The sequence below is a fragment of the Eucyclogobius newberryi genome, unplaced genomic scaffold (assembly GCF_026437365.1).
Source record: "Eucyclogobius newberryi isolate DKJ021-1_F unplaced genomic scaffold, fEucNew1.0.hap1 SCAF_8, whole genome shotgun sequence".
Classification (NCBI taxonomy): Eukaryota; Metazoa; Chordata; class Actinopteri; order Gobiiformes; family Gobiidae; genus Eucyclogobius; species Eucyclogobius newberryi.
In genome coordinates, this window is record NW_027316500.1 from 28,618,093 (window position 1) to 28,633,493 (window position 15,401).

The following is a 15,401-nucleotide window of genomic DNA, read 5'->3' on the forward strand; positions in this document are numbered from 1 at the left end:
CATGGACACAACAACAGCACTGGACATTTACATGACCAGTCGAAAATAATAATCAGATTTTCACAAAACCAATAGTTACATTTTTTGTGTGTGTAACAAGACAAGGACTAAACCAGGACTAAACCAGGACTAAACCAGGACTAAACCAGGACTAAACCAGGACTAAACCAGGACTAAACCAGGACTAAACCAGGACTAAACCAGGTCCAAACCAAGTCCAAACCAAGTCCAAACCAAGTCCAAACCAAGTCCAAACCAGAATCTATCAATCTCTCTCTTTTATTTTCTGTTTTTGGATTCACTTCCAAAATACATTTTATCTCTTGCTCAAAACTTGTTTCTTTTGCATTTTAATTTTCTTCTTTGCCACATAGTTTTTTTTGGAATCATTTTCCTTTTCAAAACTGACTGTCAACAATCAGAAAGAACTCCAGAGATCACATATTGGCCACAGACTTTCACGGCTGTTTAACTCTCTCTTTAACCATCATAATCGTCTGTAACGGGAGCGATCAGGGCCCGTCTTCACTTTCACCATGAAAACGATTGTGTCTGTCGGAGCGAGCTACAAGTGTCCATCGCGCCGCGTTCCAAATACACTCCACCGTACTCTCGATCCCCCCCTCGCCGCCGCCGCGTACGACACAATCCCGCCTCCGCCGCCGGCCCTGGCCTCTGCATTATTTATGAGCGCGGGCACATCTTGAGATTAAACATTTGCTGATTTGTCAAAAGCACAAACACGAGGTCCTGCCCATCTCCTTGACATATCAGATCAGCCCGCCGCGAAAAACACTGTCGCGCATTTAATTGATGAGAGCCGCCGACCCCGAACCTTCCCCGCTGCCACCGTCCCTTCCTTCTCCCTTTCCGCTCGCTCCCTCTTCCCTTTTTTCTCGCCGGGACGAGACGTTGGAAGGTCAAAAAAACGTTCCCACCTCCCCATTTCCCGAGACTCGCCGCTTCCAGGAAATACCCCGCGCCGCGACTTGTTTCGCTCATTTTTATGTTCGCTTTCACCTCGACGTGCCGGGGCCCGACTCGGTGGGGGGGGGAGAGACAGAGATGGATTGAGAGTTGACGCCGGGGAGGAGTCGGCGAAAATGGCGCCATTTGTCAAAACCGCCACGCCAGGACTTTTTTTTTTTCCCGCTTGTACTCGAACACGTATACTATAGGTGAGTGAGGCGCGCTACCTTATTCCGCTAAATTGAAGGAATATTTAGGCGATTAATTACCGGCATGACAGAAAATGAATCAAATCCAGTAGTTTTTATAGATGGAGGCGGCTGATTTTGGCGTAATTTGTTTTAAGCCGACGTTAGCTGACAAAAGTGAGCCGTCGACGCTTTTATTTCGCTCTGAACCGAATACGGCCATTTTCCTTCCACTATACATCACACTCTCGCTCTGACAATTCATAATTCGTCTACTCGGGTTGTCAAAAGCGGGAGTATGCATTTAGTCGGGTATGATACTCTTAAAAAGGTCAATATGGGACTCGGAATAAATTGCGCTGGCTCTTTCAAACGCCGCTATGTCACTCAATGTCGCGGCGAAATTTACGCCGGCGTCGTTGTGCCAGGGAGCTACTTCGAAGTGCGGCCCGGGCAATGAATCAGATTTAAAAAGGTCCGAAGTTTTGTGCGGGGGGGGATAAATCAAACGTTTTACAATTTAGCTGTTTGCATAGTAAAATGAACAATAATGCTGAAAATAGAGGTATAAAATGATCATAAATTCAGCGTGAAATGTGCGTAGAACTAATATGGAACTGTTATTAAATGAAGTTACTGATTAGTCTTTATTTGGATCCATATTAGCTTCCACCAGTTGGTTGTTAGTCTTCCTGGCTGCTATCCAGACTTGAGTGACAGCCGTTTCATCCAATCCCTGTTCTCTCTGTGTCTGGGTCAGGCGTTTCCTTTGTGTGCTCTGAACATCGATCTAAAACATGCGCATTAACAGGTTAATCCCTCTTAAATACCCCTGTTCCCTGGCCCACAGCTGCATACATGGATGTTTTACCACTGTTCTCTCATAACAAACATAGCTGGAGTTGTGTTTGGCTTCGTTCGCGCTTGTTTCAATAATGTTTATGAGGTCGTCTCCCGTCCAAGCCTCAAAAAACATACCGTTTCAAATGTCTCATAACCGTGACATCATAGGTAGAGCGCTGAGATTACATTGTGCTGCTTTTGAGTCCATAAATGTGCTGTCAAATCACGTTCATTAACACTGCAGTCTTACAGTATATTCCTCCATGGTAATTCCGTCTGCTGCCAGTAGATGGATCGCTAACACCAAATCGAGGGAACGCCTGATGGATACAAAGTGACGTAAAGTGGCTTCAGTAGATTTACTTGCCATTACCAGATACTCGCTAGCTCTCGGGACGCTGAGCAGGAAGTAGATAGAAGACCGCTGGAACACCAGGTGCCACCGTGGGGCGCTAGAAGAAACGACTTTGTGTCCTTAGGCAAGACACGTCTCCCACATTGTCCAGTAAAGCGCTTAAAGTGATACTGCTGGTGGAAAAGAGATGAGAAATGCCAAAGTAGATGCTCAAGAGCGTGTTTAAAGGCCAGAAACAATACAACCACTGCACAATATGTGTCCTTTAAGTCTTTATTACCTTTCACGACCTGTGGAATACCCCGTCTCCCTGGTGTTTTTACAGTGCCTGTCGTGTCCCCCGTCCCACACCTCGCCGTCTCCTCTCCCACAGACAGAGGATTGAGCCTGAGCCGCTCCCGCCGCTGCTGTTGTGCCTTAAATGTAAAGCGGCCACAGAAAAGGCAGTGTAGCGGACTGTGAACCGCATCAAATCCCCATCTCGCGCAGCTTCCCACACACTTTGATTGGCCTCCGCTCCGACTGGGAAAGTTCCCCCGATTGTTCACAGGGAAAATTAAAGATTTTAAGCCTATTGAAGTCGATCTGCGCTCGTTGAAAAGTCCATTTGAATGTGTCCCTTTTGAAAGATTGTCGCGCGCACGTTTTTTTTTTTTTTTCTTTTTTCGAGCAGACTTCCCCCGCCGCCCGCCCGCCCCTGAGCGAGAGGCTTGTCGGGGAGTGTACTGTACCGACGCACTCTGCACCTGCTGCGTGGTGTTTGTGAAGTCAACTGCATAATCGCACTCCACGTCGTCACTCGGGCGTTTTGCTAATGCTAATGCTAATACTCCCCTGCGCGTTTCCTCGCGGTTATTAAAGGATCAGGTGAAGGTTTATGTTCGAAACTGATCAAAATTAGCATTGGAGATTTAGGGCTTAAGAGTCGGCAGAAATGTGTACGATAACCTTTGTGTGTAGTCTTATTTTAAAGGTGATAACGCTGTATTTGATGTTCTGAATCTGCTTGAAGTCGGTGGTTGTTGTAAACTGTTCATCGGACGCAGGTTTAGATTGTAATCAAGCCGTCTGCGCGTGCTACATCGATCGTTTTACCTGTATATTTAAGCTTGAAAGCGTCCAAATGAAGAAGAAACGACTGCAACAAACCATTTGTCATTAAACCGTAACGGTTTAGTCAGGCAATTATTCTTTTGATGAATTGATCAGTTGTTTGGATCACAAAAGCTCCAGTTTATATTGAATTGATGGAGCTGAAGTGATCATGCTGATGGAGTTTATTTGTATTGTATTTGTATTTATATTATCTTTATCTGGTTTTATACAACGTAACACTAGATTCAATCATTTTCCATGTCAATTTGATGTAATTACTGTTGCATAAAACCTTTATTCTCAGGACACGACATGTTTTGAAGTCAAAAACGATTGTTCGATCACTGACGAATATTTCAATAATCGATTTGGTTGCGATTAAGTGATTTGAACACGTTTAGGGATGACACGATATTCTCCAATGTTAGTGTCACGATTATTGTCACCATTTAACAATTTAACGATTATTCACAATTATTAAGACTGTGACCATCTTTAACGGTGACAGAATTAAAATGTAACTTTCTGAAAGTGAAAATAAAGTTAAATATGACAAAAAACAGTTAAATGTGACAGAAACGGACAGTCAAAATAAAGTTTTTCCCATTTAGGTCGATTTTTGGCACTATATTGACCACAAATACTCTACTCTACAAATACTGTACTCTAATTATTTGGTTTTTTTGGTTCTCACGACCTGAATAACCACGATTATTGATTAACCCAATAATGACATCCCTAAACATGTTTCAGCCCTAATAGTTTTGTTTGCATTTAAGCTTTGGGTGTATTGGCAAACGTGTATTTTGGATATACAGCATTATGGTTGATGCTGGTGGTTACAGAGTTTTGGAATAGCAGAGTTTCATTACATAACATCATATTACTCTGAATGTCGAGTTGTACGACCATTCATTTACTTTTTTCCTCACAATTCCTTTATGATTATACATTTCCTGACTATAATTGCCCTCACACCTTGCAGACTTTGAAGCACAGCGCTCTTTAAGGTCGCAGACGTTGACGACGCTCTTTTCTCCTCCGCAGGCTCTCGGCAGCTTCTACTTTATCCACGATTCCTTGAAAAACATCCAGCAGTTCGACTTCAAAGGTGAGCTCCCTCTTTTTTACCCGTCACATTATCCAAACGCATAAATACATGGCCGGCCGCCGTGTCGAGGCCCCGTGGCCCCCATCCCACCCCTGCATATCCCACGGCCCCATTTACGCGCCCGCTTCCCGATTCCATCAGAAGCGCGCGCTGGGATTGGCTTCCGGGATAATGTAAAGGCGCGGGAATGGTAATGCTTATTAATATTAGGATTTAATTCATAAGATTTGGGGGCCCGGGTGTAATGGCGTGCGGCGGGTTATTGGACAGTTAAGGCCGTCCCATCAGGAGGAGGTGTCAGGGGGCCGCGGGGTCTCGTGGTCGTGCTAATTAAACAGGGGATATAGATGTGCCGGAGCCGGACTCGTATTAGAGAGCGCATTAGCGGCAGGTGCCCCAGTGAAGGACAGGGCGCCAGGCGGAGGGAGGGGCCCCGGGACGAGGGAGGGGCACCGGGACGAGGGCCAGCGAGGGGATTCACACGCCTGAGTCATCTGTTTGCGTCGCACAATATATATTTCATTTTTAAAAAAAAATAAAATTTGGGGGCCCTTCATTCAGCATGTTTTTTTGCTTCTTTTTTTTTTCTCTTTTCAACATAAAACATCAAAAACATACATAAAATAAACTGACATATGCAAATAAAGCGAAAAAGAAGAAGAAAAAAATACAATATATATTCAAAAAAATATATAATCAATAAAATGAATACATTATTAACTAAATATGTATAATAATAAATAAATACATAAATAATCACACAATATCATGAGCCGATACCGATATCTGCAGTTTGTTTGCTGTTGTGGCCGAAAACCGATATTTTCCGATACATATATTACGATTTCAAAGGTCCACTAAGTTAAAATAAACTTTTTCACGTTTTAAAAATGATAGTTTGTATTTTACTGAGATTTTGAATCATCCGTTGCGTGATTGTGTGAACATACATATGTGTTTTGTCTAATTCTGTTCCATTTCCATTTTCTCTTTTCTTCTGTTCACTGCCCGTAAACATTGTAAATATGTGAAACTTCTTATAAAAGCTTTGAACCTACAGAATTCAGTTTAACTTAACTAATACCCAACACCCGACACCCAACACCTAACGCATAACCCTAACCCTAACACTTAACCTTAATTAAGTAGTTACAAAGTCTGAATCACAATGAATATCATGCTTTCTTAAGGTAAATGAAGGTGGAGTTATTATAAAGCGCTCCCTTTATGCACATTATGATTATGGCATGAACAACTCTTAAGCTTTAAGGGAGCTTATTGATATAGTTTAAAGGAAAATAACCTAATATCGGTTGAGTATTGATATTAGTATTTGGTATCGTCAGACCAACATTTAGATCATCTCATCATCTGCCCATGTTTACTCCTGTTTTAATCATTCCAACAATCAACTCCAAACTCTTAACAATGACCTCAATGTTAAACTAAGAATAAGATAAGATAAGATATTCCTTTATTGTCCACACATGGAGAAATTCCATTGTTGTAACGCAGGTAGATACAGAGGAAAAGGACAGATAACTTATAGAAGAACTCTTATAAACAAAACTCTTATAAACAAAAACCTCTTATAGACAAAACCGCCCATTTCCCAACAAGGGATGGAGGGGGAAAATAAATAAAGATAAAAAATGAATAAATACATAAAAAATAAAAAAATAAAACATAAATACATAAATAAAAAAATAAAAAAAAACATTAGAATACATTTAATTGAAAATGATTCTGCAAAACCACTTTCTTTCAAGCCAAATGCATGAATAATGAAACATGTGCCACTTTGAAGACTTTTCCATGAACTGAAGCTTTACTGTTCCCGCTCTGACCAGCAGGTGGAGCACTGGAGGTGGAGTCTGAACATGTCCTTTTGAGCCTAATGATTTTTACACACTTCTCCCTAAACATGAACCGTCGGAGTTCATAACAATAAACCACGTCTGTCTCCTCTTCTCCCCCCCCCCCCCCCCCGCGCTTTACCCATGATCCTCTCTGCCGTGGTGCAGCCAAGAAGTTCCGGAAGGTGGTGGGCCGCGAGACGTGCACCGAGTCACTCGAGTCGACGCCCTCGCTGGAGAAGGAGAAGTTCCCCCAAGACTATTTCCCAGAGGTGAGGGCTAAACGGACGAAAAGTCATAAAACGAACACAACACGGACATTAATATCTGAAAATAAGTATTAGAAGTATTATATTTCAGGTCAGAATAAACACAAATGCACAGGTGAATGTTGTGGAGTAACACACTGGAGGGTTGGCTACCTGCTCGTCTCCATGGAGATGTTATTGCCTTGTCTTAAATGTCCCCATCATCACTGAGACGAGCAGGTGACGCCATCAGGCCACGTGACAGGTCAGATCTGTGGAGAGGCAAAGTAATCAGGGTTTTTTATGTACTGGAGGAACCTTTTGGGGCCTCACTTTGGGAACAACATTTTAGTTTCATTCTCAGAGTCGGATCAAAAGAAAAACTACTCTGAGCTGAACAAAACTTAATTTATTCTATTTATTTGAACTTTTTTGTGCATCACAGTCAAAAACCTGAATATTCTTATCCCCATTTAGTTCAATATTTAACTGTTCCACACTAACTAATGTTAAACTAATGTGAACTCAAGTGAGGGGGACTGCGGGGGCTTTATAGGGACTTTTTGGACGTTTAATGCCATACTGTGTAACATTCCAGCTTAAACATTGACATGTCCACCAGGTTCCAGACCCTGTACCAGAAAAGTAGCGACACAAACCAAGCGACTAAGCAATTTATTAATATTTTTTAATCCATCCAAAATTCGTCTTTTATGATCCTTTAACCACCTGAGAAAACGCTGCAGACCTGTGTAAAGTATTTGCTCGCATTAAAAGTTACAATTACTGGAGTATAAGTGGCACCAGCAAAAAAATGCATAATAGAGAAGAAAAACACATATATAAGTCGCATTTTTTGGGAACATTTATGTGATAAAATCCAAAAGCAAGAACAGACATTTCATCTTGAAATGCAGTTTAAAATAATAACAGATGAGAGAACATGGTGAATAGGTGTACGTATGCTAACGCTAACACCTTCAGCTACATGACGTATGCTAACGCTAACACCTTCAGCTACATGAGGCACAGACAGAACTGTGGTAAGTGTCTGGTATGTTAACGTAACATATGAACAGTTATTCAGATAACTATAGCATAAAGAACATGCTAACAAGTTTACCAAAGCATCAGTTTTACCCCAAATCACTAAATCCATTGAATTCTTCTTCCTCTGTGTCACTTCTAAACAACTCCACAAACTCCAGAGGTAGAGGAAGTGCAGATTCTTCTTCTGCGTCGCTTAGAGCCTAGAGCGCCCTCTTGTGGTTTGTCAGTGCGAAAATAACAAATAATAAATATCACATATAAGTCGCTCTGGAGTATAAGTCTCACCTCGGCCAAAACTATGAAAAAAGGAAAATACTGTATGTTTCTCTCAACTCGACCAGGACAGAAATGTTTGAGGAACATGCAGCGATTTGAAAGCTCCCGCAGTGGTCTCCGGTTCGCTTCTGTCGCCCGCTCACAGCTCAGTGCTCGGGGGCCCACAGCTCAGTGCTCGGGGGCCCCTCAGCCGAATCTGCTGCTGATAAAGTAATAAAGAGACGAGTGCGGCTGTGTCATCTCCACTCTCCCCTCTCATCTGTCACCCACGCTCCGGCGGCGCTCGCTCAAATCTATGCAAACCGCTCCTCCGAGGGCCCCGAGCGCGCCCCAGCGTCCCCTTCCCTCTCCCGCAGACGCACGAGGACGACACTTCGTACAAATGATCTGAACACGGCGGCCGGGGCTGAGACGTGGAGGGGTTTGTAGTGATTGTGACGCCGTAGTTTGCATCGAACGTTATATTTATACTCTCGTTAATGCCATTAGCACAAAGAAGTCTAATAGTTTGGTTTGACCTGCAAATCCCGGCCCTAATGGACAGACAACGTTTACCGTATTTTCCGGACTATAAGTCGCACTGGAGTATAAGTCGCACCAGCCAAAAATGCATAATAGAGAAGAGAAAAACATATATAAGTCGCACTGGAGTATGAAATGCAGTTGCAAGTGTGAAAATAACAAATAATATCACATATAAGTCGCTCCGGAGTATAAGTATAAGTATCTACCTCTGTATCTACCTGCGTTGCACCAATGAAATTTCCCCATGTGGGACAATAAAGGATTATCTTATTTTATCTTAAGTATAAGTCGCACCCCGGCCAAAACTATGAAAAAAGGTGCGACTTATAGTCCGGAAAATACGGTATATTTATTAAGGGTCCACGAACCAGAGGCTTTGCTTTGCCTTCAATCCACAGTTTCTAAGACATAAACCTGTCAATAAAAGACTAAATATCCTGTTTTGTGTTTAGTTTGTCGTCTAAATATCAGTCGGGGCAAAGTCCAGCTCCACCTTAAGAGCGCGTAAACACCTCAAACCCTTCCGTTCTCCTCGTCTTTATCAAACGCGTCAGACGGAACGCCACCGATAACGCGTCTCCGTCTGCGTATTTGACAAAAGTTTTACGCCTTCGCTGCTCCGGCTCTTGAGATTACGACTCTGAGCTTGAGATACGACTCTGAGCGCCTCATAATGTCAGAGCCCATTTAAGACCGGCACGTTTGTGTAGTCTATCCGGGTCCTCGCTGGTATTCCCCCCTCTCCTCCCTCCTTCCTCCCGCTCTTCGTCGTGAGAAATCGGTTGTTATCATAGATCACGGATATGGCTCAAACCTCTTATGAAAGATGAATTAATTTCACTAATGCTTTAATGCAAAGCTCTGGCGCGGACCGGCAGACTGCTGATAACCCCGGGCTCGTCTCCGCTCCCTCTGCTCCTGATTTATGCCCTCTTTTAGTAGATGAAACCGCCTAGATTCTCCATCTATCCTGCCCGCTTTGAGGAATCCCATTACGGACGGACCCATGTTGAACTGGACACGACGCGCGGCGCAATCTCCCCTCCGGGTTGCTTAATACGTCCGGCGATGTTTGTGACAAGTGTGGATTTATTAAAAGCGTCGCAAGCCAAAAAAAAGAAAGAAAGAAAAAACAGTCGGCGGCGACGCAACGGTTTTGGAAAGTGGTTTGGTGTTTGACGGAGGGGAGACGGAGAGTGACGGGGTTGGTCGCCGTGACTTTACCTTTACGGCTCGTCATTAATAAACGGTGACATCATTTTTGAGGCGTTCGGGGACGTCCGGCCTGAATGAAGAGGGGGGAAACAGGATGCACTTACGAGGCGTTTGCTCGTCGTTTGAACAGAGTATTGTTCGGGTGCGTTCTCGGTTTGTGGTATGCGGTGACAAACGTGCAACTTTTGAGCCGAATCAATTATGAAAGTGGTTGTCGTGGGGTTGAATCGAACCACCGACTGTTCTGACCTTTGCCCCCCAAAACTTGATAGACATGTGGCTGAAAGAATGTGCAAGCAAATCTTAACGTTAAAGTGCCTATGACGGGTTTTTTACGGTTTTCAAATTTTGACTTTATTTCGTGTATTTATGCCTTTTGTACGTATAAATTGTAGTTTTACGCCAATCAAGCCGGTGTTTGTGGAGAAAACGTTGAAAAATCTGTAGAAAATGACAGAAAGTGACATCACAGCAGGGACACTTATTCCAGTCGAAGTTTATACAGAATTTACACAAAATAATAAACTTTTTCAATTTGTCAATTTTTTTAAAGTGACAATAGATGAGTTTTTGCCCAGTGTTTGCTGGATAATCTCCTACCGTGATGTCATCAATTATAAACAGGAAGTTAAATTATAAACCTAAATAAATTGCTTTTCTGAGATAAAATTTTTATAATTTTTCGCTAAATCAAAAAACATATTTATTTTAACTGCATTTTAGTTCAATGAGTCGTCCGACCTGTAGGGGGGGACTTTAAGGTACACTTGATTGTCCCCGTAGGTCAATTTGTCTTGCATTTGACCCATCTCCAATCCATCAGAGAAAGCCCTGTCCATTTCATGAATATAGAAGTAAATCCAAACATTTGTACCGATAAAAAACACTGTGTGAATGTGACAATTTTTAAAACAAATTTGTCATTTCGAGTCGAACTTGAACTGAACTCTCAAAACTCCTGTCTTCAAAGTCACAGTGAATCACGTCTCTTCCGCTCCTCTAAATCACGGCTACAAACTATTACATTATTAAGCAACTACGCTCCGTCATAAATCGCGGCGGTCTCTTATTTGTCCGATTTCCCTCCTTTCTCGCCCGGTTTGCGCGTGATTTAAGTGACAAGCGCTCTACATATGCAGCCGCTCCGCTCTCGCCGTAATCCCGCCGTGAGTTACGGCCCCGAGCAAACGAAGGCGACATTAATTGAAACGCTGAATAAGAGTGGGAAGTGGACAAAATAGTAGGTGCATTTATTTTGAAAGGTCGCCGTGATGGATGCGAGCGCGCCCGTCAATCTCCGTCGGTGGCACCTTCCATACATTCGGTAATACACGCCTCCGAGTCCCATTGCATCATAAGGATTTGTCATTGGCTTATATAAATAAAGTGTACCGCCCGGACCGTAATGTGCCCTTGCTATTGATTGTTTTACATTGGGAGAAAAGGAAAATGGCGACGAGGTTGTAGATCAAAACCCGGGTTTGCTCGCGTTGTTTGGCAGCTTGACCGTGTCCGTGACGGCGTCTGACTTGTCGTACCCTTTTAGTGCCCTCTGTAGTCCACTCTCGGTATGGGGCGTGATTACTTTCAAGTTCTCCCCTCCATCAAACTTAACTTCCCGGTTGATTTAAGGCGCCGCCGGCGGTAGATTCATAGTTGTGACGTTAAGGAGATGAAGTCATTTGGAAACCCGCGCGGCGGCTCTAAACGCCGACGTGGCATTCATCACGGGGGGGGGACGACGCGGGCGGGACACGAGGTTGTCGGGGTGACAGGTAAGATGCATGACGCCGCGCGCGCAGATCATAAATGACTTTATTATGTCTGAATCACAATCAAATGAGCGAGGCAATATGGAAGCGGTCGGCTCTGAAAGATCTCGAATGTGTTCGGATTAAAGCTGCATTGTGGGATATGTTGAAGCGGCGAATGGGAGCGGAGCGCGTCAGTCAAGCGTCGTCATGGATGGGAGACGTGCGGGAAAGAGACGGTTCTTTTAAAGAGTTGTTGAAGAAATAGAAGTTGATCAGTTTTCTTTTTCTTTTTCGTTTTCGTTTTCTTTTTTTCTTTTTTTCTTTTTTTTCTTTTCTTTACCTTTTCGCATTCTTTCTTTTTCTTTTCGTTTACTGTCTTCCTTTTTCTTTCCTTTTTCTTTTTGCGTCCTTTCTTTTTCTTTTCGTTTTCTTTACTTTTTGTTTCTGTTTTCTTTACCTTTTCTCTTTCTTTTTTCTTTCATTTTCTTTTCATTTTCTTTTTCTTTTTCTTTACTTTTAGTTTTCTTTAATTTTAGTTTTCTTTACCTTTTCGTTTCCTTTACCTTTTTGTTTTCTTTACTTTTTTCTTCTTTCTTTTTCTTATTAAAAACAAGTAAAATGCCCATTAATTCACAACAAAATATGAATGAAACATCTGAATAAACATTATCTGTTCTATACACTGACTTCATATATAGAACATATCTTTTGCCCAGAAAATATACTCTTACGACACAAACTAAGCCGTAATTACACAAAAACGACACCGGAAAATCTCTAAATGCAGTATTTTTGTTGAAAATGTGTTTCGTTCCTAAATAAACTCAATCGGGATGTTCGGCTTCAGTTTAGCTTCATCTGGGTCAAATTTAGCTGAAATCTCATGTTGACGGCCCCTAACAACCAATAATAATCACTGAATTCATCAAAAAGTAAAATAATTGCTAGTTGCATTCTTCCTTTTGATATTAGCTCATGTGAAATGTAAAACGCCTTCTTTTGAACCCTCTGATTACGCAGCTACAGAAGCAACTACAACGTGAAACGCTTGAATCTCGATGCAATTAAACTTCGATTATTTTGTATAATCCACGTTGTAAATCCCGTCCGCTCCGGCTCTGCACAAAACGCCCTCGTCCGCGGCGCTTTAAACGTCCGGCCTCGTGTCCATTTGGCAGTCCATCCCATTCTCTGACCTCTTATTTGTCAGCCGTCGGTGCGACCCCCATAAATAACATTACGGGGCGAGACCGAGAGGGTGGGGCGGGCGGCGGGGGGCTAGAAATGCATTGTGGGTAATAAGTCACGTGCACACACACAAAAAAAATGACCGATCGGCGGCGCGGACACATCATCCATCGGGCGGAGAGCGGGAGCGAGTTTAGGAGTCGAGGCGGTTCTGCGAGTGGGTTCTGAGTCTGAAGATTCACTCGCCGGGAAGAGATGTTGCTGATTTATTTGGTTTGTCTTTGTCCGGCCTCTTTGTCGTTGTTATGCGTACAATCACACGTACTTTGTGCTCTGTAACTATGGAGACGGCAGGGGAAAGCAGGTGCAGGGTTGTTGTGTTCTTGAATGATTCTGGCGTGTGTGTACGTGCACAAACCTCCATGGCATCGAGTAAAATGTTACATTAAAGGCGCTTTACCTGTTTTGACTGTAAAACAACAACAGACTTTTTAGCAGAGCTAATTAATTAAAAATGGGTGATTCAGTGGTCCAAATGTATTCCCCACTTTTATTTATTTTATTTATTTTATTTATTTTATTTATTTTATTTATTTTATTTATTTTATTTATTTATTTTTATTTCATTTATTTATTTATTTTTAATTTATTGTTTTTATTTTATTTTTTTAATTTTTAAATGAAAAAAAATAAAATAAAAAGACCAAAAAAACCACACAAAAAAACAAGACCTGATCAAAACATATTTTGTAGAGTTGAAAATAAGGCATCCAAAAAATACTTTAGTACTTTTCACAGCCAGAGCGGAGTTTTGCCATCCCATAATACTAACAACACACAACGCAACACAGTGGCCTCTTTTTTGTTTGTTTGTTTGTCTATTCAAACTCATGCATTTTCTCATTTTAAGCTCATAATTTCTGGCAAATATAGACTCAAACAGCAGTAGTAAAATAACAAAGATTAGTAATTCACCAAATACCTTTTCAAACAAGTGAAAATATCAATAAACTGCTCGAAAAGGAGTGAGAAGGAGCAACATTCAGTGCAAACATGAGAGATACAGTATTCAGCAACTACAAACAATAAATATCAATAAATATCCATCAAAAGTGTAAATTGCGTCAATAACCAATAATAGAATCGTCTTAATTCCATTTTGTGTCGACTCGGGCTCATACAAACCTTCTTTGAACCTTTTGACACCAGACCAACACGACATTTCACTTCCTGTAGCCCTCCTCTTCCTCTTCCTCCTCCTGTTCCTCTTCCTCCTCCTGTTCCTCCTCCTCTTCCTCCTCCTCCTCTCTCTCCTCTTCCTCCTCATCTTCTTCCTCCTCTTCCTCCTCTTCCTCATCTTCCTCCTTTTCCTCCTCATCTTCCTCCTCCTCTTCCTCCTCCTCCTTTTCCTCCTCTTCCTCTCCCTCTTCCGCCTCCTCTTCCTCCTCCTCTTCCTCTCCCTCTTCCGCCTCCTCTTCCTCATCTTCCTCTTCCTCATCTTCCTTTTCCTCTTCCTCCTCTTCCTCCTTTTCCCCCTCCTTTTCCTCCTCCTCCTCCTCCTCCTCCTCCTCCTCCTCCTCCTCTTCCTCTTCCTCCTTCTCTTCCTCTTCCTCTTCATGCTCCTCTTCCTCATCTTCCTTTTCCTCCTCCTCTTCCTCCTCCTCATCTTCCTTTTCCTCCTCCTCTTCCTCCTCCTCCTCTTTCTCTTCCTCCTCCTCTTCCGCCTCCTCTCCCTCTTCATCCTCCTCTTCCTCATCTTCCTTTTCCTCCTCCTCTTCCTCGTCGCCACCACGCACAGATACAGACGTCGTCGTCGCCGCGGCTACGTCCACAGCTCGCCCTCTGTTCCCTCGTCGTCCATCACTGTCCCGCTGCGACACGCCGGCTCTGCCCCGAAGAAGGTCGCCCAATGTCACCCCCGGGCCCGACGACCTTTTAACTCCGCCCTTTTGACCCCCTCCCCCCCGCACACAGGTCCCGCCCCCCCCGGCTCCTGCCGCGGCGGGAGCCTGATATACGAGCAGATATGATTACATGTCAAATATTCATTTGAGCCTAACCTCCTCCCATTGAGCGCGCCGGCTGCAGCTGATGACTTGCTCAGGGGGGCGTGGCCAGGCGCCGCTTCCTCAGGATTAAAAAGGCCGAGCACCGGACCCTTTCTCCGGGACGGGTTGATTGATGGCGCGGGATGACGATGTAAACTGGCCTCGTGCGAGTAAATACGACTTGTTATCCGAGTAAATTGCAGCAAAATTAGCCTTTTTTAGTGTGTTTATGTTGTACAGGGATGTGACGAGTTCAAATGTCAGTGAGAATTAAATATTAAAACATGAATAGAATCCTTAATTTTTTCCTCTTTGTTTCTTAACACATCATATTAACGCTCCTCAATATGTGACTCACTTTATGAAATCAAACTTTATGACTAATTTGACACAAACGGCAAGAAAAATGTACATTTATATTTACTTTTTTGAGTAAAGTCTGAGCAGAAAGGACCTGATTTGGCTTCTAAAATCGTCACATCTCTTTTAATTGAACTAAAAAAGACAGAATTTAGTTTGAAAATTGTTACTTTTCTCTAAAATGAATTGAATCTCTTCTATAAAATATCACTATCATTTTTTCTTTTATCTTCATCATCACGATTATCTATTCACCTAATAATCGTGACAATGTTGTGCTGCTGTTCCTGAGATAATTATGTTTATTTTAATTTAAATGA

The 15,401-nt window shown here is 42.7% G+C and overlaps 1 protein-coding gene across 2 annotated transcripts in view; it reads left to right on the plus strand.

The window, feature by feature from the left end:
• The window catches only part of inpp5a (inositol polyphosphate-5-phosphatase A), a 288,060-nt gene that overhangs the window by 130,806 nt on the left and 141,853 nt on the right, over window positions 1-15,401 (plus strand). For both annotated transcript variants that reach the window (XM_072436661.1, XM_072436662.1), the window contains exons 5-6: window positions 4,498-4,561; window positions 6,586-6,689. In XM_072436661.1, coding sequence (XP_072292762.1) covers window positions 4,498-4,561; window positions 6,586-6,689 — 168 coding nt within the window. The remainder of the gene's footprint in view (window positions 1-4,497; window positions 4,562-6,585; window positions 6,690-15,401) is intronic.